This window comes from Haemaphysalis longicornis, unplaced genomic scaffold (genome assembly GCF_048455015.1).
Source record: "Haemaphysalis longicornis isolate Haplotype H1 unplaced genomic scaffold, Haemaphysalis longicornis Haplotype H1 scaffold_7, whole genome shotgun sequence".
Taxonomy (NCBI): Eukaryota; Metazoa; Arthropoda; class Arachnida; order Ixodida; family Ixodidae; genus Haemaphysalis; species Haemaphysalis longicornis.
In genome coordinates this window covers 24,363,094-24,387,271 of record NW_027526422.1, presented here as the reverse complement: position 1 = coordinate 24,387,271, position 24,178 = coordinate 24,363,094, and the positions used below count along the sequence as shown (strand labels likewise).

General features: G+C 44.2%; 1 protein-coding gene across 2 annotated transcripts in view; it reads left to right on the top strand.

The window, feature by feature from the left end:
• LOC144144804 (DNA repair and recombination protein RAD54B-like) overlaps positions 1 to 24,178 on the top strand; it is a 39,681-nt gene that overhangs the window by 1,022 nt on the left and 14,481 nt on the right. Inside the window, exons 1-16 of one of the 2 annotated variants that reach the window (XM_077676308.1) lie at positions 14 to 369; positions 2,616 to 2,815; positions 4,972 to 5,098; positions 5,616 to 5,637; positions 5,742 to 5,796; positions 6,727 to 6,814; positions 7,209 to 7,320; positions 9,486 to 9,652; positions 9,992 to 10,146; positions 10,830 to 10,877; positions 10,966 to 11,047; positions 11,715 to 11,795; positions 13,101 to 13,253; positions 14,510 to 14,621; positions 21,664 to 21,843; positions 23,479 to 23,690. In XM_077676308.1, the coding sequence (XP_077532434.1) occupies positions 277 to 369; positions 2,616 to 2,815; positions 4,972 to 5,098; positions 5,616 to 5,637; positions 5,742 to 5,796; positions 6,727 to 6,814; positions 7,209 to 7,320; positions 9,486 to 9,652; positions 9,992 to 10,146; positions 10,830 to 10,877; positions 10,966 to 11,047; positions 11,715 to 11,795; positions 13,101 to 13,253; positions 14,510 to 14,621; positions 21,664 to 21,843; positions 23,479 to 23,690 (1,887 nt within the window). In that variant the 5' untranslated portion in view covers positions 14 to 276. Of the gene's footprint in view, positions 1 to 13; positions 370 to 2,615; positions 2,816 to 4,971; positions 5,099 to 5,615; positions 5,638 to 5,741; positions 5,797 to 6,726; positions 6,815 to 7,208; positions 7,321 to 9,485; positions 9,653 to 9,991; positions 10,147 to 10,829; positions 10,878 to 10,965; positions 11,048 to 11,714; positions 11,796 to 13,100; positions 13,254 to 14,509; positions 14,622 to 21,663; positions 21,844 to 23,478; positions 23,691 to 24,178 lie in introns of those variants that run through there. The other variant, XM_077676310.1, reaches the window with a different exon arrangement.

The window sequence follows — 24,178 nt, the reverse complement described above, 5'->3', positions numbered from 1 at the left end:
TAGCTATTTCCAGTCGAACTGGCCAATGATTGAACTGGCCCACTTCAATTTTTTTGTGTGCGAGTGACGTCTGGTTTATAATTAATATTTGGGTGATAAAAAGGCTAATTATTTAGGCATAATGTGATTTAGAACAATGCTAAAGATGCTGCAACTTTGCTAAGTTGAAAAAGCGCCAAACGACCAAACCAACCAAACAGTATGGAGCGCGGTTAAGTTGACTCGTCTTTGTGGACTGAACACCTATTTTCTTTCTTGGTGCTACCGGTAGAAAGCATGCGCAAATCTTCAATCCTCCAGCAGTCGGCAAACAAAAAGTTCATCTCTCCATTTGTGAAATCGGCATTCCATTCTCCTTTGACGAGCAAGGTGTTGTTACTTTACCAATTGTAGTTGTGCCAAGTTGTGCTTCGTAATCAGTTCATTCATTCGATTTTTAATCCCTTTGTCGTTCATAAAACAGTGCTCCCCGCATTTCTGTTATTATCGGCGTGCTGCAGACTTGCGTAGTTTTCGCCTTCTCTGTTTTGACAACAAACCACTTTCTTGTAATGAATTCGAAACACCTAAAAATGAAAAATGATCGTGGACATGTACTGCTTTTAAGTAAGGTAGCATATTAAATAGTGGTGCCGTGACCTATTCTTTTCCTTTTCACTAACTGTTGACCTCATTTTCGCTGAACCGATTACTGGCATATGTCATTTATTTCTATAGTAGTTTGATTCGTACCCGCTGTCGCTTGAAATGATCACATTCAGAGTGTATCTTCTCGTTTATTTCCCACATGCACTTCTTTCAAACGCGCGGTGCGGTATTTAAAGATCTGTTACCAACTGCTCCCCTCTGGGAGCATTACTTGTCCATTTGAGTGAACCAAATTTTACAGCCACTTCACTCAAAACATTAGAAGTTGGCAAAACAGTGATCTCAGACTTCAATACGCAAGCTACTGGACGCTGCACTTTTCCAAAATCCAGTAAATATTGTGATACATTGGACATATACATACCGATTCACGTAGCAGTGCTCGAGGTATGCCATTTCTCAGACCACTGCACCAAACAAAAGTCCGTGATTATGTGCTACATGCCAACCATTACCAGTAGTGATGCAGCTCTCAGTGAAACACAAGTACTCAGGAGAAGGCAATTGCCAGGGTTGAACTACCAGTTTTGTGCTTGATTTTCTCCTCCATTGTGCCTCAGTGAAACAGCACCCTTCCGTATCCTTATTTCGCTGAAACGTCGGCACAAAAAGAAGCCACTTTTCCGGACCTTGGTGGACTTTTTCCACAAACAAGTTGTAAACTCAATGTGTCACCACTTTAATAGACATCATTGCATTTTCATGTTATGTGTTCAATGCCCAATGTGAGGAGTGCCAAACCAACGGAGTGACTATAGAGCTTGATCTATGCCACTTGACCAGTGGTGGATGGATTGGTGTTCTTTCCTCTTACTCTTGTTATATACAGGGTGTCCCAGCTATCATGCACCAAGATTTAAAAAAGAGTAATGGCGTAACTCGGAGAAAACCTCGTGCATAATGTTTGCAGTACTGTGGAGAAGCGGACAGTATTTTTTTTCGTTAATGAGACTTAATTAATTAATTGTAATTATCTAACTTGAGAAGTACTGTCCTAATCACTAAAGTGTCAATGAGGCACTTGGAGGTACCCACGAGGGGCATCTAACTGCGGTATTTTCAGCGACGAACTAATAGCGTACACATTTATTCTTACTGATAAAGAAAACCCGCAAAATATGAAAAATACCACGTGACGGCGCCTCCGTGCACATCGTAAAGCAATGCCCTCAAACTGGCTGCCTCTGAATGAGCTGGAATGAAATAAACAAAAGAAAGAAAGAAGAAATCGCTACCGAGTTTGTGCCTTATGTGCACACTCGCCCCGCGAATCTTGCTGTTGCTGCTCCTTCCATGCATGCCATTATCAAGGTGATGCGCTGTCTCTTCGGGCGGGTAACACGCAAAGCAGTTGCTTTCAATCAGCTTATTTGGGGACGCTGCTTTAAATGCGCACTGAAGCACCGTCACGTATTTTTCATATTTCGCGGGTTTTCTTTAGCAGTCAGAATAAATAAGTACGCGATTAGTTCATCGCTGAAAATACCGCAGTTAGATGTCCCTCGTGGGTACCTACAAATGCCTTATTGACACTTCAGTGATTAGGACAGTAATTCTAGAGTTAGATAATTAATTACAAATAATTAGTTAAGTCTCATTAATGCAAAAATTACTTTCCACTTCTTCACAGCACTGCAAACATTATGCACTAGGTTTTTTTCGAGTTACACCATTGCTCTTTTTTTAAATCCTGGTGCATGATAGCTGGGACACCCTGTATATATACTTATTCAGGTTAACTAATGCTACATAGTAAGCATACAAAAATGCTAGGGGCTACACTTATGCAGGCTGGGTATTTTTGTGACAAGACATAATTACACAGTTTTCTGGCACTCCTCGCTACGGTGAATGTTTTTCTTTTCTTTCGAGTGAAACTAGATTGGAGCTCTTTTTGTCTTGGTCTTTTCATCTATTTCCTTGTTGGTCATCCCCTAACAACTCTTCTGTATTTTCTTTTTTCCCAGGAACCTTCAACTTCTTCCAGTGATGGCTACTCAGCCAGCAGTGAGAGCGGTGCACAAAAGAGGAGCATCAGTGATATAATGAAACTTATCAGCAAGAATCCAACTGGTGAAGATACAGCGAAGAGGGTTCGAGTTGAGGCCACGACTAGTGAATCACTCCACCCTGACCTATCACCGGGCTGCGAGAGCCAAGAGAAAAGGTAGTGCGTCAGTCCACCGCAGCTAGAGAGTTTCATCCCATACACGATAGGGTGGTTTGCTGGGCTAGTTGATTTTGTTTTCAGAGGAAAGTGTTAAAGGAGCCATGAAGACAAAACACAAGTTTGTGTTATTCGAAAGGTTTCGGGTTTTATAGTGCCCCCAGCGCTTGTCCGGATACAAACAGTGCTTTATTCACTGAGAAATTAATTAATGTAAGTTAAAATTTTGATTTTCCCGCTAAACCGTGCGTCTTCGTGGTCTGCAATGACATCACAGGGCTTTGTTTACCAGTAGTTAACCTAGATGGCGCTACCACACCGCGGCAAGCCGTTTTCTGCCTTTGGTTTGTTTGTGAACATGTTTGTACCTTGCTTTTTTTGTTCATGGAGACAATCATTTCGTGAAACACGGTGCTTGCTCGACAAATACGGTCATGTAAGACTTCGTTGCTTGCGTCAATTGGCCAGTGTAGTCTGAAACAACCCCAAAGCCCCGCAGTCCTGTGCAGCTAAACCAAGCATAGTGCGCGCAGTACCAACAGCAGTACGCATCGGTACATATGTTTACGTGTGCTTTCGTAACTTCCACTGTTTGTCCCACCATTCTTAGGGCTTTAAAAAGAATGTGCCCTAAATTTAAGTGCAAATAGCTCGTTCGACAAGCTTATAAGCTCTGCCTAATTTGCGTTTGCTTTTGCCGGCCTCCACCAATCGCAGAGCTGGCTGGTATGACAGCATTGGTTCTATTGCGGGAAATGAGCGAGTGGGTCGCATGGCCATTCCATTTTTTCCTGATTATATAGCTTATTTGAGCGAAGTTTACGTTAAAAGTGGGGTCAGTATGATTCTAACGAGGCAATCTTTTGAATGAGCCAAACTTGTGTTTTCTCTTCATGGCTCCTTTAAAGCAGCAAGGAAAGAATGTGCAGGGAACGAAGTGATCGCACATGTACATGAGACTTCAACTGATGGAATTGTGAACAAAGAAAAAGTGTCGATTGTTTATACTACTGCACACACCTGCAGTCGGTAGTTTTAATGTGCCACATTCACCACCGGTGATAGCTGGAACAGATAGGGTTGCCACCTGCCTGGTTTTTGACCAGCCCGACCGGTTTTTTAAACAGCGACCCGGTTGCTGGTCCGCACCTAAAACCGGCCGTCATTGGCCGGTTTTTTGGCCATCGTGCTGTGATTATTACTGTTTTGGCATTTTACAAGCGTCAATTTAGCAACTTCGATGATAAATATGTTTTGACAAGCTGCATAAACACACGTGAGCAAAGAAAATACGCCACTTTCAGTACTTATTTCCAGAAAATCACGTTCAGATTTCCTTCTCCAAAAATCTCAGTCACTTTCTGCGCAAACTTCATGTTGATTTCTATCAAGGAAAATGCAACAATAACCGGCATTGCACGTAACAAACAATAAACATGGTGTCTGTTTTTCAGTTCAAATACAACCTTCTATATACCTTCCCCCCCCTCCCACCCCCTAGTGCCGTTTCTGTTTCTTTCTTCTTTTTTTTTTTTCCTCGTGGAAAGGTGGCAACCCTAGGAACAGACTACAAAGCAGCCACTGACGGATCATCTATGGCGTTTCAAGAACTTCACCTTTTTTCTCTTTGAAGTTTCTCATAAAAATACATCACTTGAGGCTATAGGTAGCGCGTGAAATTCGCTGACGATTTCAAAAACCTGACTGGGAAAGTGAACATGCTTGCAGCATGCCCCAGTCCTTTTGAATGAATTAAATTATTGCATTTAAAGACAAAGTGTTCTACATTGAACATCACTGATGGGCTCAGCAGTATGACCTTACCACTAGAGAGCCAGGAAGCTGGGTGACTAGAAGAATGCAAGATTTCTTTTAACTTTGCTGCCTTCCCCTGTCTTATATGTAAGCATATGAATAATGGAGCGAAAGCCGAGTGAGTTAGCAAAAAATAAGAATTAATAAAAAGCGCAAAAATACGTACTGGAACACAAAAAAAGAATTTGTCTTCACATCGTTTGTGTTGTGCTGTCTTGAAAATTTTTGAAAATGCTCTTACATGCTCATTTTTTAAAGGCTAGACATGTTCAGGTTTGATCTACTTCATTGTTTCTTGACATCAAATGCGATCTTGAACCAATTTTTTACTCTGAATTCAGTTCAGAAGTGCAGCTTACTCCGCCACAAGGCATCAAAGGAGCAGCACTGTCCTCATCAGGTCCAGCAGCAGTGAACAAAGATGCTCGTTACTTCAGTGTTGTGTGGTGCAAAAAGTCGACCAAAAAGGTGAGTTTCAGTGCAACAGGCTGCGACCTAGTACAACATAGTTTTTTATACGCTGCATAAGTATAACAACGTTATACCCATTTTGCCGCAAAACTCATCGGTAAGCTGCTGTCAACATGATGTAAGCGTTGCAAGTGTAGTACAAAGTATTGGAGAGAAGGCACTAAACACAAGTGCTGTATTTGTGGTCTTGTGACCCACATTTGTTGAATACCATATATTCAGGTTGTTGCATCCGACTCTCTGTAAAAATGACCTACGTTTGTGCTGTTTAACTATAAAACTATAAAAGAGACACTCAAGGGACCCGGGAAACATGCCTCTTGTAACCAAGGTCCCTTGTATGTGAAGTTGCTAACATAGGAAAACCAACCAAACTGTTTTTATTCTTGTAACCAAGTGTCTCTTGTAACAGTCTCTCTTGTAACGAGGGTTTACTGTATTCCAGTCGTTTTGACCAACTCTGTAAAAGCTGATTTAGTATTTCTGCTCTTTTTTTTTTTTTTTTTGTATCCAGCACAAGAAATGGGAAGGTGATGGTAAGGCACTCTTCATGTTTGCACGTCAACTGGCAGTGCCACCACTGCTTTTGCTCTGTTACAGTTGAAATAAAGTGTCACCCTTTGCGCGTATCTGTTCACAGCTGTCCTCATCATCAAAGGACGGTCGGCAACTCTGAAAAGTCTTGAGGGCAAAGAGTAAGTCTTGTGTGTCACTTGTTGGTCCGGAAGAGCTCGGGGTATCAGCTTTCATAATTCCAAGTGTGTCCCCACATTCTTTCTTTCTTCTCCCTTTTAAATGCAGAGCATTTCAGTAACTCACGATGTCACCCGCGTTGACGTCCGTAGTCCGCACCGCACCCCTCCCTACTATATAAAAAAAAGAAATACTATCCGGCGCCAGATTTCGATCCCTCGACCCTGTGGGCGGAACGCTATGTACATGGTGCTCTAACCACTGCGCCACAAAGCCGACACAGAATGGGACGCTATGAACGCGCCTTATATCGTTGACTCATTCAAATTACTGCTGACGAGCGCTCTCTCGTCAGCAGTTGCCACAAGTGCAACAACATTAACGTAACGCAAACTACTTAACGTCGTGCGCCCCCGGAAATGCTCTGCATTCGATCGTGCCCCTCGCGAGGGGGATGTTTCAATGCGTCTTCCTACTGGCCGGTACACTCGTCGCCATCTGTCAGATGTTGTGCGAACCCTTTGCGGCTGATGGCGCGCGATTTGAAACGACATTTGCATATGATCAAACTGAAAGGCTCTCCAAGAAAAACAAATACCAGGGCCAGAGTTTCTGCAGTGGATGTAGTTTCGCATACTCTCAAATTTTTGAAATGCAAGGCAGGCAGTTCACAAACGATGAAAGGTGTCGTTGGAAGAGTGTGGTATTTGATAAGAGGATCTGATTTTAGTTTGTGCTAGTTTCTTCAGGCTCCTGTGTCATATAGTGATGATTTGACGAAGCGTTTAGCCGCAGACGCGGCTTTTTGCTCCATAAGCCCATCGCAGCGCTGGTCGCGGAGGGTAAAGTAACAGAGGAAGAATGTTTGCGAGGCTCACCTCAGGACAAGACGACCTAGCATTGAATTTTTTACGACTTTTCCCTCTGTGCAGATTGGCATCCGCATTTGGCTACAAAGTCAAGGAGGTCGAAGCCATTGAAGAAGGAAGCCTGTTCGGTGTTGGCGGCAAGGAATGTGAGGTGCGGATTAGCAATGTGTAATTTGGGGTGAAATGATTTGTTTGTACAGCTTTTATTCAGCCACACATGTTTGCCTTTTCCTGGTAAACTGCCTAGCTCCGACAGAATAAATGGTGGGAGCTGTACTTAAATTGAAATTGAAACAAACTGGGAGTTGTTTTGGCTTTATAAGTAATGGCTGTCAACTCAAGAGACGTTCACTAGATTCTTGATGAATTATATTTTGCTAGTCTTTTAAGCATTGCTAAAAAACTTTGCCACTTTTTCTGAATTTTGTTGCTTTGATGGTGCTTGTTTTTATATTTAGTTTATTGCATGCAGTAACCATAGCAAAGTATCCAAAGCAAAAAGGTACATTTTTTGTTCGCATTGGTTTTCTTTTTCTCTTTTGTAGATACAAGGTGTTATAACCACTGAGGAATACTTTTCGGGACGATGTTTTAGCGACGGTTTTGTGCCTTCAACACCTCAAGACGACTCAAGCTCAAGTTCAGCACCTGCACTTAGTAAAAACTAAACCTGATTGTTAACTTTCTCTCACACATAGGGTACTGGCATGCATGTGAACAAATAAATAGTTGCGTGCGTTTTGATTGGACGTGTGTTCTACGATTGTGCATCATTAATAGGTGCCCCACCAAAACTGAGTGTTTGGATTTTAGATAGTGTCTGCATAGGCAAAACTATTTTAATTTATTGTTGTCTTGGGAACATGACTGCTTATTTTTTACAAAATATACAGTAAAGTAATGAACCAAGGCATTTGCATGTAGAAGCATTAAGTCCTTCAAATCAAAACATATGTTGAACATGCTAACTCAAATTTCATTTTTTAACCTAAAAAACAAAATATATTTACCTAAATTTTTTTTATCAGAGCGAGACTTAGGCAAAAGGCGTGCATTTTTGGCGCTATGTCTACATAACAAAAACTTAAGCTCCATTCGAACTGTAGTACCTTACAAAGACATTGCGAAAATTTACACGTTCTGCAGAAACACTTCGTTTCTAAATGAGCTCTACATAGTCGAAACACAGTATAATCAATGACAAGCAGAAGCACGTTCCTTGACCCCAGCACACGCTCCATTTCCTGCTTCCTCCTGTAAAGCAGTCTCTGGTTGCCGATGGAAACTATGGCACACATTTTTGAGTTTCCATGCCCACTGTGTCTTCTGCACAAACAAGGCCACCAAATTCCACTTTTTATTTTTTCAAGCAATGTGTATCGTGCAATACACAAACGTGGCTGCCTTGCTCTACGAACAAGTGGCGTGAGGACAGAAGTGTTCAAATTAATAGGGTGCAATAGTACCTAGTTAAACCTGCTTGCAAACTGGGTACTCTCCACGGTGGTTCAGTGACTAAGTCGTGCTGCTGAGCACGAGGTCGTGGCTTCGATACCCGGCCGCGGTGGCCGCTTTTCTGATGGAGGTTAAAAGCAAAAACGCCCGTGTGTGCGATATTTCAGCGCACGTTAAAGATCCCCAGGTGGTCAAAATTAATCCGGAGCCCTCCACTACGCCGCGCCTCATCGCCTGCGTTGCGTCGGCGCATTGAACCCTACAATCAATCAAAATCATTGCAAACTGGGTCTATGCATGACTCTACAAAACAGAAAGGAGTGTATAGAAGACATAATCTGCAATTGCCGATACCACATAGTTTTGCTCTTCCGGAAAACGCCTTGTTCAAATGTACATTACAAATCCTCGATTGAGGCTATTGAATAAACGAAAACACAACAACTTTGCGAGGATTTTAGTACTGCTTGGGATCTGCATATGTGCTGCTTGTCAAAGAAATGCAGTTGACAGCAACCGCCTTTGATGGTGTTACCTTTGCTATCTTTTAATGCAATTCTTTGGTGAAAGAAAAAAATTATACATGTACAGCACTGAGCAGAAAAACTCTTTGGTGACGTGTGGCCAGTCCAGAGTTCAAATGTGTCAAAGTATTAGCATCGATGGACAAAGTGAAGGGGAATATTGGAAGTCGTCCGCATTCTGTATCATTACAAATGGGGGCATTATTATTTTTTTTTTTTAAAGTAAAAAGCAAACAAGTGCCAGGTAATGCTCAAGGTTAATGTAATTTAGAAGGCTCAGGCAACTTTTGTAATCGATCTCGATGTGTTGTAGTTCTGGCTTTATTATTTTTTTGGGGGGTGGGAGGGATTTTCAAAAAAGACTAGTACATTCAGAGAATAACAGTCAGGATGCACAGACCTTGCATGTGTTTGCTGCATAGCCTGAAGCTCGCTGAGTGGGGAGAAAAGGGCACTAATAAAGCTTGCACACGCACAAATGATCAGCATTTCAGTTTCTTGTAAGCAATTTTCCACCAAGCCTTCCTTCATGTCTCTGTATCATGCCCATCTGTTACAAATTAGTTGCTCTCTACATCAAGACTGATGGCTGGCAACCACTGGCGGCATATCTTGTAGCATGTGTGTGACTGTCATGCCCAGCTTGCCTAACGTCCCGTCCTGCTACAAGTTAAAAAATTGAAGTGAAGCTTCTTTGCATAGAGGGTGCGGTCATACGGCATTGGCTAAAACCTACAAGTTGGTGTTTTTGGCATTTGTGAAATGTGACCCTGGAATGTTCAATGTGCTTTATCCTCTGTTCTTAGATGTCATGTGTACTTTTTCTTCTTTTATTTTCTCCAGAGGCAGTCGCAAAACAAACTTGCGCAACAAAGTTCCCGGCCTTCAGAAGTCCTCATGTGGGCAGCCTGGCTTCCACTACAAGCAAGAAAAAGTTTTTCAACCCGCCAACTTCTCCTGTGTTGAGACCAAACTCTTTTGTCATGCCCCACCCAAGTGATATTCACCAGGTACAGATGGCATCAGCTTATACATTTCCTTCTTAAACAGACAAAGGAGGCTTGTTAGGAATGTAATGAACCAAAGTTGCAGAGCCATTTGTGCAACCCGCAAGTCTCCAACCTTAGACAGGGACGACAGTTCTTTGCCCCCACTACCCGTGGCAAATCACAGTCATTTGAACAAAATGCCACGTGCATTAATGAGTGGTCACATATTCTTTCACAACAAAGTTGAACAAACGTGGTCAGTGATGGAGTATTGCACAATTTTTTGCCCTTTGTATTCCTTCACAAAGAAGGCAACGTGTTTGTGGTATTGGGCTTTCTGAATGTTCTCTTTGCTTGCAGTGGAAGCACAACCGGCAGGGCCTTCCAGTCACAAATGTGATTGTGGAAGAATCGCTTGCCCGGTGCTTACGGCCCCACCAGCGTGAGGGCATCATCTTCCTCTACGAGTGCATCACGCAGATGCGGTGCTTTGATGGCTGTGGGGCCATTCTAGCGTAAGGGCTCATGAAGTCATCCTTCTTCTTGTTTTATTTTGCATACCATTTTGCTTTAGGTTGAAGGCAGAAATGCTTCTAGGCCTCAAGCTCGCCACACACCTACAAATTAGCGTGATTGTGTTGGGTATACCAATGTCGTTCAACATCTAGTTTTTTGCATAAGGACCATCAGTAGGAAAGTGCACTCCATCTGATAACAGTCGCAGTGCCAATTTGCATTCATGCAGGTAAGCATTGGTGGCTATCGCATTATAGATTACCACATGCTTGCAATGGTCCTCATGGAAGGCTATTTGCGCGAGCTCTCTGCGCATACAATCAAACCCCATGAATTCAAGGTGTGCCATGCCGTGAAAGGTATTGTTGATTATCAAAGTGTTCAAAAACTGGTAGAAAGATACAAAAAATCTTGTTAAAAACTAATTTTATTGAGCTGCATCATGTGACTCAATGAACTGGGCCTTCGCACAAATCGGCTAGTTTGCTCTGTCGATTAGTGCAGAATTTAGGTACACTGACTTAGCACCTTATAGGCCGCAATCACACATCCATCAACAACTTAGCGCCAAAATGAAAAAAACATGCATAGCATTTGCCAGAGCAGATGATGCGTGCCCCTTTGCCAAGAAGAAAGAGAACAAAACGTGTGCAAAATTACAGAAGTGTTTTCCCTCTTCCAGTGATGAGATGGGCCTTGGAAAGACCCTACAATGCATTGCACTGGTGTGGTAAGTTGCAGCCCTGCGAGGGTGTGCATACTGATATGACATCAGCGACAGAAAATGGGACACCAACACTTTCCTTTTTTTCCCCCAGGACCCTGTTAAGGCAAGGACCGTACGGAGGCCAGCCATTTCTTCGCAAGGTCATCATTGTTACACCCAGCAGTCTTGTCAAGGTGGGTGTGCATGTGATGAGAGTGAAGGTCAATCTCACACTGACCCTACTCTGTGCTACCATTTGAAAAGCGCTCACAAGTAGCTTACAATTTACAAGGACTAGCCAAGCTCTTTTCCTCAAAAGGAAAGCATACAAGTGATGCGTACTTCCAGTAATGCAGATCCTTGCCGCCTTCTGAGGCACTTGAAAGTAAAACTTCGCTCTGCCGAAAGGGCCACAGAAAAAAAGATTATAGATAAATGTATGAAAAAAAAAATTAGTGGAGGACATTTTTCCTCAGTGCACCTAAATGACAAAAACAGAGTAGGGAAGGGCATGTGCTTAGAGGACATAAAATTATTGGAGGGATAAGAGAGAAAATTCGGTTTGGGTGATTTCTTGACCTGCGGTGTGTAGTACTCTCCCATTGGAAGAGGCATACAACGTGCACCTCAGCAACGAACTATTGATGGCAGTGATGATGGCTGCATGATGCTAGCGTGAGGTACACGACATCATCATTGAACCACTTGTGCTATGCGTTACAATCTACGGAGAGCAGATTGAAAGTGTGCAAATGCAGTCGCTGCACTGGCTTTAACAAGCTGTACATGTGGGAGTGACATCTGTCCTGTTGCAATGTGTGGAACTGTTTTTTGCTTGTTCATTTGTTTCACCTTGTGCAGAATTGGCAGAAAGAGTTCAAGAAGTGGCTCCCAAACAGAAATCTTCGGGTCTACCATGTTGACCAAAACAACAAAATTGACGTGAGTTGTCCGACGCTTCATTAGGCAAGCAGATGGGACATCAAAAAAAGTGTCTCTTGCTTGTCCCAAGGAACAACTTTAGGGAAGGACGTAATGAAACATGAACATTGGCGCATCAACCAGCATTGAAATATAAACCAACCAAAAGTTGCCATGCTTGCAAGTGTGCGTTGTACAGTTCTCTATCCTTGGCTCTTTTGCCAGGTTGAACTGTTTGCAATTATGTGTGACATCACAAGTTGTAGTGTGCAAAACGGTGTATTGCACCTATGCCAATGTCTGTGCCTTTGCTATTTGCTATTTTAACAGTGGAACGGACAGTTGGGCTAGTTGGTAGGTGTCCATCTTGGTAGTTGAAGCGCTAACAAAGCAGGGAACAAAGGTTGGTGCCATGTTGTTCTACCTTCATCCCTGTTTTGCGGTCACTTTAACCACCAAGATGAGTGCTTCAGGTTAAGGGGGGGACGGGGCTCTTAAAACAACTTCGTTTAAATTTTAAGTAAACTCTGTGAAACTTGTGTCTTGCTGCTTTTTTTCCCTCACTGATTTCAGATATGCCATCATTTTTTTAGTCAGTAAATTATAGCCCAATGTAATTAGATATGATTAGTAATTTGTGGAGGAACAATAGATAGAACAGTCTTTGTCATAAAACTGTGATCTCTATATTTTTCAATACTACAAACCCTGGTGAATGCAGTAAGAGAGGCAGTTTTTTGATGCACCACTTGGAACTAATTTTGCAGCTCATTAAACTTAGGTGTTTGAAATGGGCATTCGAAATGGTTCTTTGCCACTGGTGCCACCAAAGTTTAATGAGCTGTAAAATTAGCCTCAAGTGGTGCATCAAAAACTGCTTGTCTTATTGCATTCACCAGGGTTTGTAGTATTGGAAAATATAAAGATTACAGTTTTATGACTAGCACTGTCTTGTGTATTGTTCCTCCACAAATTTCTAATTATCTCTAATTACATTGGGCACTAATTGACTGACTAAAAAAATAATGACATATTTGGAATCAGTGGGGAAAAAGCAGCAAGGATGACAAGTTTCATAGTGTTTACTTAAAAATTAAACGAAGTTGTTTTGAGAGCAGTGTCCCCCTTTAACCTGTCAATACCGATCAACTTGCTTTGTCTGCCTTTATTGTCCCACTGACATGGCTTGTCTACATGGCAGAATACTACCACAAGGGCAGTCCTCATTACCCCTGCTCTTTAAATGTGAAGCACTCCTTTTGGTCTTGGTGCTGCGCATATTTAGTGGAGAAGGTGGCAGTACCTGCTTTTGCACCCCCTTTTCAGGTCTACCTGAAGCAACCAGCCAGCTTCCCTGTGCTGATCCTCTCGTACGAGATGTACATGCGTGTGGGCAGCAGCCTGGCAGCCGTCAACTTTGACCTGCTCATCTGCGATGAGGCACACAGGCTGAAGAATGCCAACATCAAGACCACCGAAGTGAGTCGGTGCTGCTGGCATCGTTGGTGGCCAAAGGGATCACCCCCGGTGCTGGCTGCTGAGGCTGTTGCAGATTTGTACTGCCCTTTTGAAGTCCACACACACCTTTTATTCGGGCCTTTCAAAAGCCCTCAGCCTCTTTGCATTTGTTGAAAATTTGGCCGAAGCTGGTTCACTTAATGGATGCCAACTCAGCTTTTGGAGTGGTACCAGTATAACCGAGAAATGGCGCATACAAAACATAATTTACAGAAGAATATAACGGTGTGGCGTCTTTCATTTTAAGGTGAATGATAGGTTTTTTTCTAGGTTTATAACACGTAAATGTTTGTATGCAGAGGATACGGATGCCATATTTCGCTTCTCATGCGAAGCTATTTGCTATCCCGATTTGTCTGCTCATTTCTAAGCAGTGCCTCAGTTCGTGTTACACCTGAAAGCAGGCAGAATGTGCAAATCTGAGCCAAGCCGCTTAGGGAAGGTGATGGCATGGGTGTAGAGAAAGGAACTGTGTGTGTGATGTACCGTTTTACCGAGCAGTCTTGTGAACTGTCCTTTGAGTTTTGCTCTTTGGAATATATATCTTTGAAATTGATTGTCCTTGAATGGAAACAAAACATTTGTTGGCAGAGCTTAAGTCATTTTTACAGGGAATTTTTTCAGTTTTTCATGGGAGCTAGGGAAAGAGCTCAGTATGAGGCTTTGGCCCCCTAAAAAATTCTGAGCCCAGCCTCCGACGACAAGTTGCTTATCTCACATGGCGTGCAAATAAATGTTCTCAGTATACGTGAATTGTAATTTTTAGGCTTCTTCTGTGCCAATATATGAACAAGGGATGGTAAATTAGGTCCCTAGTCATATTGTTGGAACTGATACAAAATGTATCACCCGTGCAGCTGCTCTAATACACTCGATCATTACACATGCACGCACACTCAGATTAACTCATGGTTGCCGTTATCTAGATGCTTTATGCTGAAGTTTCTGCTGCACGGATGTACAGCCCTAAGCAAACGTTTACGGACCAGGAAAATGGCTATTCTAGGTTATTTCTCTTCCTATAGCAGCCCAACAAACTGCCGTGTGCTTGCAAGATGTCGTATTGTTACTGAAGTAATGAAAAATTGCACACATAGTACCCCGGGCTGCCGTGCGGCAGAGAAATAACCCGAAATTTCTGCTTTCGTGGTCCGCAAACGTTTGCTCTTGGGTGTACTTATTCATAGTGTTCCTTGCACTTTGTGGCCTGTTCCCAGTCTCTGCAGAACCTGGAAACACTTCGTAGGATCCTCCTGACAGGAACACCGGTTCAGAACGACCTCCAGGAGTTCTTTTCCCTTGTGGATTTCTGCAACCCTGGTGTACTGGGTAAGCTTATAGATGTTGGTGCCACAGGATTGATTATTACCAACCTGCATTTGGCCGCCCTCCAATGTTTTCAGCCTCCTTATTTATAAGTGGACAGCACACTGGGTGTCCATTTTATGCTCGCAAGGAAGTCCTATAGCAAAATGAGACAGGCCGCAATGATTTGACAAACATAAGAGGGTAATTTCAGATAAGACTGAACAAAGTGTGGCTGGTCAACCTCTTCAATCTGCTTGAAATTTTTTTTTTTGCATCATTCCCTGATTATTCTATGTCCACATCCGCCAATATTTTCCCCTGGAAAAATTTTGCCTAACTGCAAAAAATTTCTAAACGCGACAAGGTGGACACCCACCGCTACCTCCTCTGTGCCTCGGCCAACTTTAGCAACGTCTATCCACTAAAATATTTATAAGGAGCAATCGTAAATTTTATGCTCAATTTACGTTTGGTGTGCATTTCTCTAAAAAAGTTTTGTTGCTGGCAAAAACAAAGTTTTTGCAATAAAATGCTATATTCGGCTCGGCACCCAATTTTTTAACAGCGAAGCTATTTAGCAAATCATAATTTCTCGCATCCACAGTTAAAAATACCAAGAAATTTCCGAGCACGTGCACGTGAGTGCGGGCCTTGCGGCGACCACCCAGCAGTTAACAAAACCAAGAAAATGCCTAGCACTTGTGTGTGCATGCCTCACGGCAACCGCCCAGCGCCCCCTGAGCATGTTCGTCAAGCCAAGCTTACCCACTTAGGGGGATTGGCCAAGATTGTGGCGACCGTCCGGAAGTTAAAAAAACCAAGAAAGTGCCGAGCGTACGTGTGTGTGCGCCTCCCGGCGACCGCCCAGCACTCGGGAGATTGGAAAAGATTGACCAAAAAACTCCTCAGTTCACCACAATCGTTGCAAAACTTGTTTGGAACGAGAAAAATACGTCAAATCGTACGCCCCTCCAAGGTGATGTCCAATGATTATAGCACTTCCAAAAAAATGAAAGAAGCTCACATTTATAGCAACAATGATGGAGTAAAGGTCATTGCAGCAGTGAATAAGAAGCAAATCAGCTGCAATTGTGGGCTTAAATTTTCGTGATGGTCGTCGAAGTTGCGTAAAGCTTCACTTCCTTCAGGTCTTACGCATTAGTGTGAGCTTCGTTCATTTTCTTGTTGTGTTACTCATGTATCAAGTGTTCAATGAATGTTTGTATGGAAAAATAATTCTGAACTTTTATGGTGCCCTGGTATCATGCTCAGGATCGAATAATGTTTGCACTCACTAATATATAAGGGTTTGCGCGAGGTAAAAATTTGCTTACATTTGTGATTACGTGCCTGGCATCTATGTGCACTTTTGTAGCATGTATATTAGACGCAAACATTTTCGTTTAATATAGGGATGAACTGGTTTTCACATTGAAGGGTGCTTTTGTTGCTGAGGAATTGCCAAATAAAGCAGGAGTCGATCTCTCGATTTACCTGCCCAAAATTCACCCAGTTAGTTATTTGGAGTTAGTGACATCATAGACCATAGTGTAAAAAACAGCCTTGGCTGGTGGAATCTGTTTCTAAGTTTTTGTCCACCATCTCATCTAAGACTTGGGGCCACCAAGTGTGGCATAAAGGGCAAATGGTGCACATTATTTTATCAGTACAGACCAAGCAGTGGCGTAGCCAGGGGGGGGCTGACCGGGCTTCAGCCCCCCCCGAAATTTTTCCGGCCGTCGCCGGGCTGCCTGTATGCCTGGTACGTCGCCTGTGAACAAAGCTGCATATCCTTTGAAAGTGCCACTAAAAGAAGCATTCGCGACTCAATGTCTGCCCTACGCAAGGGTGTTTACACAAAACCACGGCCGGACTCGACTCTTTTTCCGCGCTGCGGAAAGGGAGTCGAGTCCGGCCGTGACAAAATGAAGCGCCTGAAGGGTGCGAACCGCTGAGGGATGATTGCAGAGGGGGGCAGCCCCGAAAGCCACGGCGCCTTCAGGTAAGCTCAGCGCACGGGACGACAAAGGCATGCGTTGTGTCCCTTTGTACGAGACATGTGGCAACACAGAGAATAATAGGCCGGCTGAGTCGTTCTCAGCAGAGGAGATTGACTGGTCCGCACTAACTCGCGGCGAAAAAAAAGAGGGACCGCCGGTCATTGATGGTTGAAGACTGGTACGATGCAGGCCCGAAAGGGAACAGACGATCTTTGTATGTTAAGCAGAACAACCTGCAAGCGGCGGTGGCTGACCACGGCCGCTCCCTCTCCTAGAAAAGGGGAGATCAAGCGGCCGTGGGCACACATTCAAGACTCGTGCAAGGTAACTGAAGAATGCGATGGGGCTACGTAATGGATGAAACATGCAGTTTAGCTGGATGAATGTCGTGCGCGGGCAGAGGGCCTTTGCGAATGAGACACACAGCAAGGTATGCCCCTCTTCCTCGCGTCAGCCCTTCATTCTTCCTTTTTCACGTTTCTGTCGAGCCCGGGAGGGTTTTGTTGGAGTGGGCTCAGATTGCGCGCACTGAGTGTCCCCTTCCGACGGCGATGTTGCGACAATCAATTTCACCCCTGCGATTAGGCAGCTTTGTTCGGCGGTATTCTCTAACCTAGGAAACTGGAGAACAGGGGTTCGACAAAAAAGGCGCGCTGCAGCTCCCCGAGCCAGTCCCAGACTTTATCCTAAATGTGAAGGCACGGCGGTCACCAGCCCTGCCACAGGCAGACGACGTCGCGACAGTAACAACGATCACGTGGTCATATTCTACCTCGATCTCAACTAAAGCCCCTCCATTGCGTCCACGGCCGCTTTTTCCCTGGACGGCGGCTGCCCAGAGACGCCCAGATTAAGGGCCTGAAACACAACGGCAATATGTCGCGAGGATAGAAGCGCCCCTGGTTTTGAGAAGCTCATGTTCCAAGTGCCAACACCCAAAAGAGGCCTCGAATTGTAAGTCATTTCCTTCCAGTGATTAATCCTTCCATGATCACTAATTAATGTCTTTTGGCGATGGAGGTTGCATTGTACGTTAAGTTGTGCAGTGCAGATCAGTTATGCATTCTCTGATATTTAAATAATAATTTATTTATATTTACACGATGCCCCAGTATCTTGCGTCTGCGAGCTAAAATTGTGTATTTCGTTTTATTTCGAATGCAGTATTTGCGTTTGAATTGGTCGTTAAAAGCGCCCACGGTGGAGCTGATAGGTGATTTTTAATGAGGGAAAACGTAAATTCAACTCCTGTAAACGCCTAAATATTTTATTATGCACGAAGTTGGAGAGGGTTACTCAGAGTGTATCGGGACAGCGTTAGTATCAGTACATGAAGAGTGAAAAATATATTTGTTCTGGCTGCAGTTTTAATAGCTTGCTTTTACTGGAACGAAACTCCATGTGATGTAGACGCTGTTGCATTGTGTGCGCGTTATCGGGACTTTTGTTATCGCGTTTCTTATCTACGCGTGCATCGACTGCTACACCCAATTTGAAACCCATAGCTGCGTGCACAGCGCAAGTGAAGGACCTTCATACTGGTGGCGAAGAAACGAACGTGCCTTTCTGGTAGAATTTTCCTTTAACTCTTCCTGGCCTTCTTTGAAGTTCTGTGGACGCAGGAGTATCGTTCTTGCAAGGCTCAATCGGTCGTGCAAGACAACAGAATTTCCTAATTAAATAAACGGGCTACAGACAGCAGGTCCCCTCAAGAGCACCAGCACACCTCCGCCCTCCTCCTCCGCTCACCCCCCCCCCCCCCCCCCCCCGCACACACACATACGGGTGCACGCTGTTGTCTTTCTTCCTGAATGCACAACTGCTACGTATACATTCTAAAATGTTGCATGAAGGACATTTTGAGCAATCTTAAGTAACCGAAATGACTGAGTAATTATCACGGTAAACAACTTTGCAACTTTTAGCCAATCTATCCTGTCGTAGCCTGAAACCATGCTTCAGTTTCAACATAACGCTCGCTGTCAACCAAGGAAATAGTTTAACTATGTCATTACTGTCCGCTTCATACTGAAGCATGGTAGTCTTTGGTCTTTCTGTATACGGGGCCATGCCAATACGCATGGTTTCTTGGTGCACTCCGGAAAACGAAATGCTGACTTGTTTCGGGCATCGCACCACGCCCGAAGGTCATGCTGGCTCTGCACAGCTGCCCAATCCTCCGTTTTCTGGTGGACCAAGGATATTCCCAACATAATTTCCATTTCCCGCGTCTCTAACGAAAACTACAAAACTCCTGTGCGCCCTATACATTCCAGAGCCGCCCATGCTCATGCACTGATACTTTTTATCGTTTAGCTTTAAAACCGGCAGTGTGTACTCGGCTGAAAAATGGCAGTGCACGCGTCAGCTAAAAAAGTATCTCCTTTCATTAAAGTTAGAAACCAAAATGGTAGGACCGCATTATAACTCTTTCCTCAGATCTCACGACAAAATTCAAAACGCAGCAATATTTTGCTCAGATTGCAGAGAACATGCCTAACCGCAAGAGTATGGTCAGACATCGTCGTCTTTGCGTTACTATTTTTTCTTGCTAAATATAAAGTTCGATACAGCATCGAATAGTGAACTTTGCAGTGACTTGCTCTACCTCATCTAGGAGTGGTAACTAAATGGGGTGGCTGCTCCAGAAAAGTTACTGGATAGTACACGCCTTCAGGCAGACTATAGGGAATTTATGCACGAAGCATTGAAAACTTGACAGGTAATAATGCAACTATTTGAGAACACCAAGCTCATTACAGCAGACTCTACATTTGGGTAGTGCCGAAATGTAAACCAGATCCATTATGTTACAAAGCACAAGCTTCTCATGTCCGCCCGGAGACCTGATAGAAGCTACGAAATGGATTGTGTTGAGACTCAAAACAGAAGCGCAAATTTAAACTGGCATGACTTAACAAATACCAATGGCTGAATTATTCCGCTTTGGTGTGGACTAATCTTGCCATGTTCATGTAATTTTCGCCCTTAAGAGCACTGTTATTGCGCATGATGTCTGTGTGTTTAGGGTTGATATTTGTTAAAATTATTGCTAGAGATATAACGCTTCTTGTATGTATAATTCATAGCCTCTCATTTTTTAAAGATAAGATCTGCGCTACACATAACGCAAGTGCATAGATTCGATGTATACTGCACAGAATGAGCTCCATTGGCCTGACACTGGCCGCTACTGTGCAGGCGTATGCAAAACATTTTATTTTGCATTTTGGACAAGGACAACCAAATAAAAAAAAATCTAATTCTTACGGCCTACGTCATTTCATTGCGGATGTCACACTCATCATTCTCCACACGTTGAAATAAAGCAAGTAATTGCATGAAACTATGGCCGTTTAATGCAATGCCTGCACTAGGTTCCTGTGCGTGCAATGTACGTCCCGTATCACGGGCAGAGATTTGTACCACGTGGTCTGCGGATTTCCGCCCAGTTTACAACTTCAGCTGGCACAAATACAATCATAATCAACACCAATATCATGAGAGAACCTTAAAGGGCCTTTTAAAGACAAAATACAACCTTGTTCAATTGAATAGCAACTAGCCTTTGGTAACTCGCACAGCTCCATTCCAATCACAGGCGTTTTTTAAACCGAAGCAATGCAACAAATGTCAAATTTTTTTTAAATTTAGCGCTGCAGTGAAGTGATATCGGCAGGAGTGGTATATATATAGGCTAGCACTAAACGTAGTTATGAGTGTGTTAACTGCACGTTCTACAATCGCGCAATCATGTTCCTTGGCGGTGACTTAAGTCGTTGGGCGCCAATCGTACCAACAAGATCCTGAACTGTCATAGTGAAATCGCCGCCGGAAAGTGGGCGGGGATTCGCCATTGCTTCAAACGTTTAATTTTATATTTTGATTATTCTTTGAAGATTGCGATAAAACTGGTATCATTGATATCGAGACAAGGCAGACTTTTTAATGAACCAAACATGTATTTTATCTTCATAGCCTTTAAGGGTGCTTGCAAACTACCGCACTTTTTTTCCTTCGGGGGGGGGGGGTGGGCGAGAACAACCTTAGCCCCCCCAGAACAAAAATCCTGGCTACGCGCCTGAGACCAAGCCATTTGTACCTTTAACAGCATGGAAGTTTGGGCTAGTGATTAATATATTTTCAGCAAAATTACATGTGCATCGTACTACAACAATTACAGAAAGAGAGACAATGCAGCACCTTTTCAGAAACAAAAATTAAAGCCAGCCGTTCCACTCAATATGAAAGCTGTCGGAAGCGCAGAGCAGTGATTCGCCATAATGGGCTGTGGCGCCGTTATCCACTCGCCCTTACCACCCATCATGCTCTCCGCTGCCCTGTCTCATTCCTCTCCTGATGAATTCAACGGACGTTTGTCCAATGCAATTAAAATTTCCCACCTTCGGAGCGCTCGCGTGCCTCCTGCCTGAAACAGCGGCAGCGGGAGTTCTGTTCTTTTTGTGCTTGCTTTTCCTCCCGTACGTGCCAGCGTTGCACTGCCACTTTTTTTGCTTACTATCGTAAAAACCAACCCAACAAGCATTCCTAACTAAATGAACGTAGGCACTGCCAGTTAATTACGTATATTTTGCCTCAAATGTACCTGCAGTTTTCTTTGTGCTAAACAACGGGGAGACGAGTTTTGAATACTTATGACTATATAAACCGCTTTGCTTTTGAAGCCTCTGTGGGATGCCGCGACGACAGCTGCTACGACGGAACGCTGTGTGGCTGTACTTTGGTCCAGCGAGCGAGCGCACAATGGCAAGGCGAGCCCCTAAAGAGCTCTGCACCTAGTAGAGCGTGAGATAGAAACGAAGCAAAGTGTTGTCTCTCTTTCTGTTGCTGTCCCGGTATGGTTCACTTGTAAAGACAGTGTACACCTGTGTGGCACTGTAAGGGTTGACCCTAGTTATGGGGTAGAACGGGAACTAGATGTCTCGGACATCGTGCACATTCTGCCTTGCATGCACCTTACTGGGTACTTTGGTGTACCATGGGCTGCATTCCTGCCCGCTTTCAACAAGGGAGTGAGCTGCAAGGAGGAATCTCTGTTGCAGGCTCGTCGTCGAGCTTCCGCCGGGTGTTCGAGGAACCCATCCTGCGGTCGCAGCTGCCACAGGCCTCCGAGGAAGAGCGCGAGCTTGGCCAGGCGCGTGCCAGGGAGCTGATGGAGGTCACAGCACCCTTCATCCTACGCCGCACCCAGGATGTCATCCAGAGCTACCTCCCGGGCAAAGGTGGCACCACAATATCCCGCCACTGAGCTGAACCTCTTTCAAGTGCACTTGTTTTGACTCTTCTCCTGTGTGATGGCTCACATGCAGAAACGAGGCTGTGATTGCTTAAACCAGTCAAAACAAACTACGTCTAGATCATACTCCCTGGAGTAGCATCAAAAATCGGGCGGTCTGGCATTTGTTCTTTTTTGCAGTGCAGCGCACACGGGAGGACTAAGGAAAAGGAATGACAGGACGAGCACTATGCTGTCGTTCCTTGTCCTTAGCCTCGTGTGCACTGCGCTGAGAAGATGGATTCATTCAATAGTGGCAATTTGCGGTGGGGGTGGTGGTGCACTTTTTGCAACTGGCAAGTGTGCTTATAATGGCCGCTTATTTCTCTTTCTGTCAGCGCAGAGCAGTAAGCTCGTCATTGCTGCCGGTGAAGTGCTTCTACTACTTCCTCTTTCTTCTTCATCCTCCATGTGGCTTGCAGCTCACTGTTTCCATGTTGCCTGCATTGAACTGGAACACGGCGAGGAAGTTGGTGTGGCCCATTGTAGTGAAATGCTTCATTAGAAGTTGGTTGAAACTAGTACATCCAAACCTTTATAACGTAACGGGATATAATGAAATAATGGATATAACAGTGTAAATGAAATTCCCCGTGAAATGTCCGTGAAGAACCATGCATTTGAAACCTCGTTTTAATGGAGTAAAATTTACCTGTCAATGACTATAACGAACTATATTAGACTCCTCCCCACAAAAAAAACCCGACCATGGTTCGTCAAGTATTTCGCGGAGTTCCGCACTCATTCGGAATGGTGCCTTGGTGCACACACGTTCACGCATGCACACATGCACACATGGTGCACACATGCGCACACGTTCAACGTGCCAACGTCGTCACAGGCACTCGATGCGGTTGACCTTCTATGTCATTTCTTCAGCGCCCATGGCGACTGCGAAAACGGCATCATGCAGTGGTCACTGCTGAAAAGGAAGTCTTTCACTTGCGATGTCCAAAACAAAGGAGCATCACAGACTTTTTTCCAGCTGTGTCTAGTGGACAGTAAAATAGGCAGTGTGCGCATTGAGCAAGCAAAATAGTATGTCCTCTATTCCATTTCTGCCACATGCGTGGTCGCATAGCGGTACAGTGGGCCGCAAGGCGGTTTCCTTCTTTGCATTTTTATAGTTGGGCACCCAACTGAGCATACATTGCCGTAAACTGTTATAATTGTTATACCGAAATAATGGTTATAATGAAACAATTAAGGCTCCTCTTCAACTTCGTTACAACGAGCTTTGAGTATAGCGCAATCGGAAATGGAAAATAGGGAAGCTACTCAGCATGAAACCTGATGCAGTATTTTCATAGCATTACCCAAGGACATCAAGTGAACTGGTACGACTGTTTTCAAGTTCTGATTTGACCTACATCGGAGTTTTTTTAGTTTATCAGCATATGAAACGCGCAACGTTTCTCAACTGTGAAGTCACCTGCCCACACATGCCGTGGTGCTGCTTGTTACGCGAGTCACCAATTGCCTTAGGTACCTGTTACACATGTTTTTTTTTTTTTTTTTTCATCCCTCTATTGCCATTTTGGTCTCTCACTTGTTTCTGCCTCTTTCCCCCTTTCCTCGTCAGTGGAGTGCGTGGTGTTCTGCCGTCCGCAGCCCGTCCAGCTGAAGCTGTACGAGCGGCTGCTGCAGACCAACATTGTGCGCGCCTGCCTGAGCAGCTACCTGTCCACCGACGCCAACTGCCACCTGGCCTGCATCCTGGCCTTGCGCAAGCTCTGCAACCACCCACTGCTCCTCACTTCCTCAGGGGTGGACGAAGACGCGTCCACCAGCTTGGTATGACTGCTGCTGCCACTGATCTCCACTAAGGGGCAGAAAAGTAGCTGGTTGGTGTGAAAGTTTAAGCTAGTTGGTACTCTATTGAACTAAAGCGTACAGCACGAAAAATGAATGAAGGACGAAGATCGGTGACATGGACAAGCGCTAACTTCCAGCTGAGATTTATTTCAGAAAACACACATTCAAGTACAGTAGAATCTCGATAAACGGAAATCGCTTAACTCTTTAGTTACCACGCCTATTCAAATCGATCACCGGTGATCGATGATTTATATTGCCTATTTCGACATGTTGTAGTCGTTTCTCGTACACCTAATGCAGCCAGTGATTAGTCTAGGCATTGCCCTTTTAGAATCAGTTTAAATTTTCCCACTCCGGCGACATTGAGATTTTTGGCGGCGTTTTTTGCGAGCTGAGGTGCGCGTGTTTTTGACGCAGGGGGCGTGGCTGCTGCACTTGAGAAAAAAGGATGCAGGTCGTGGTTA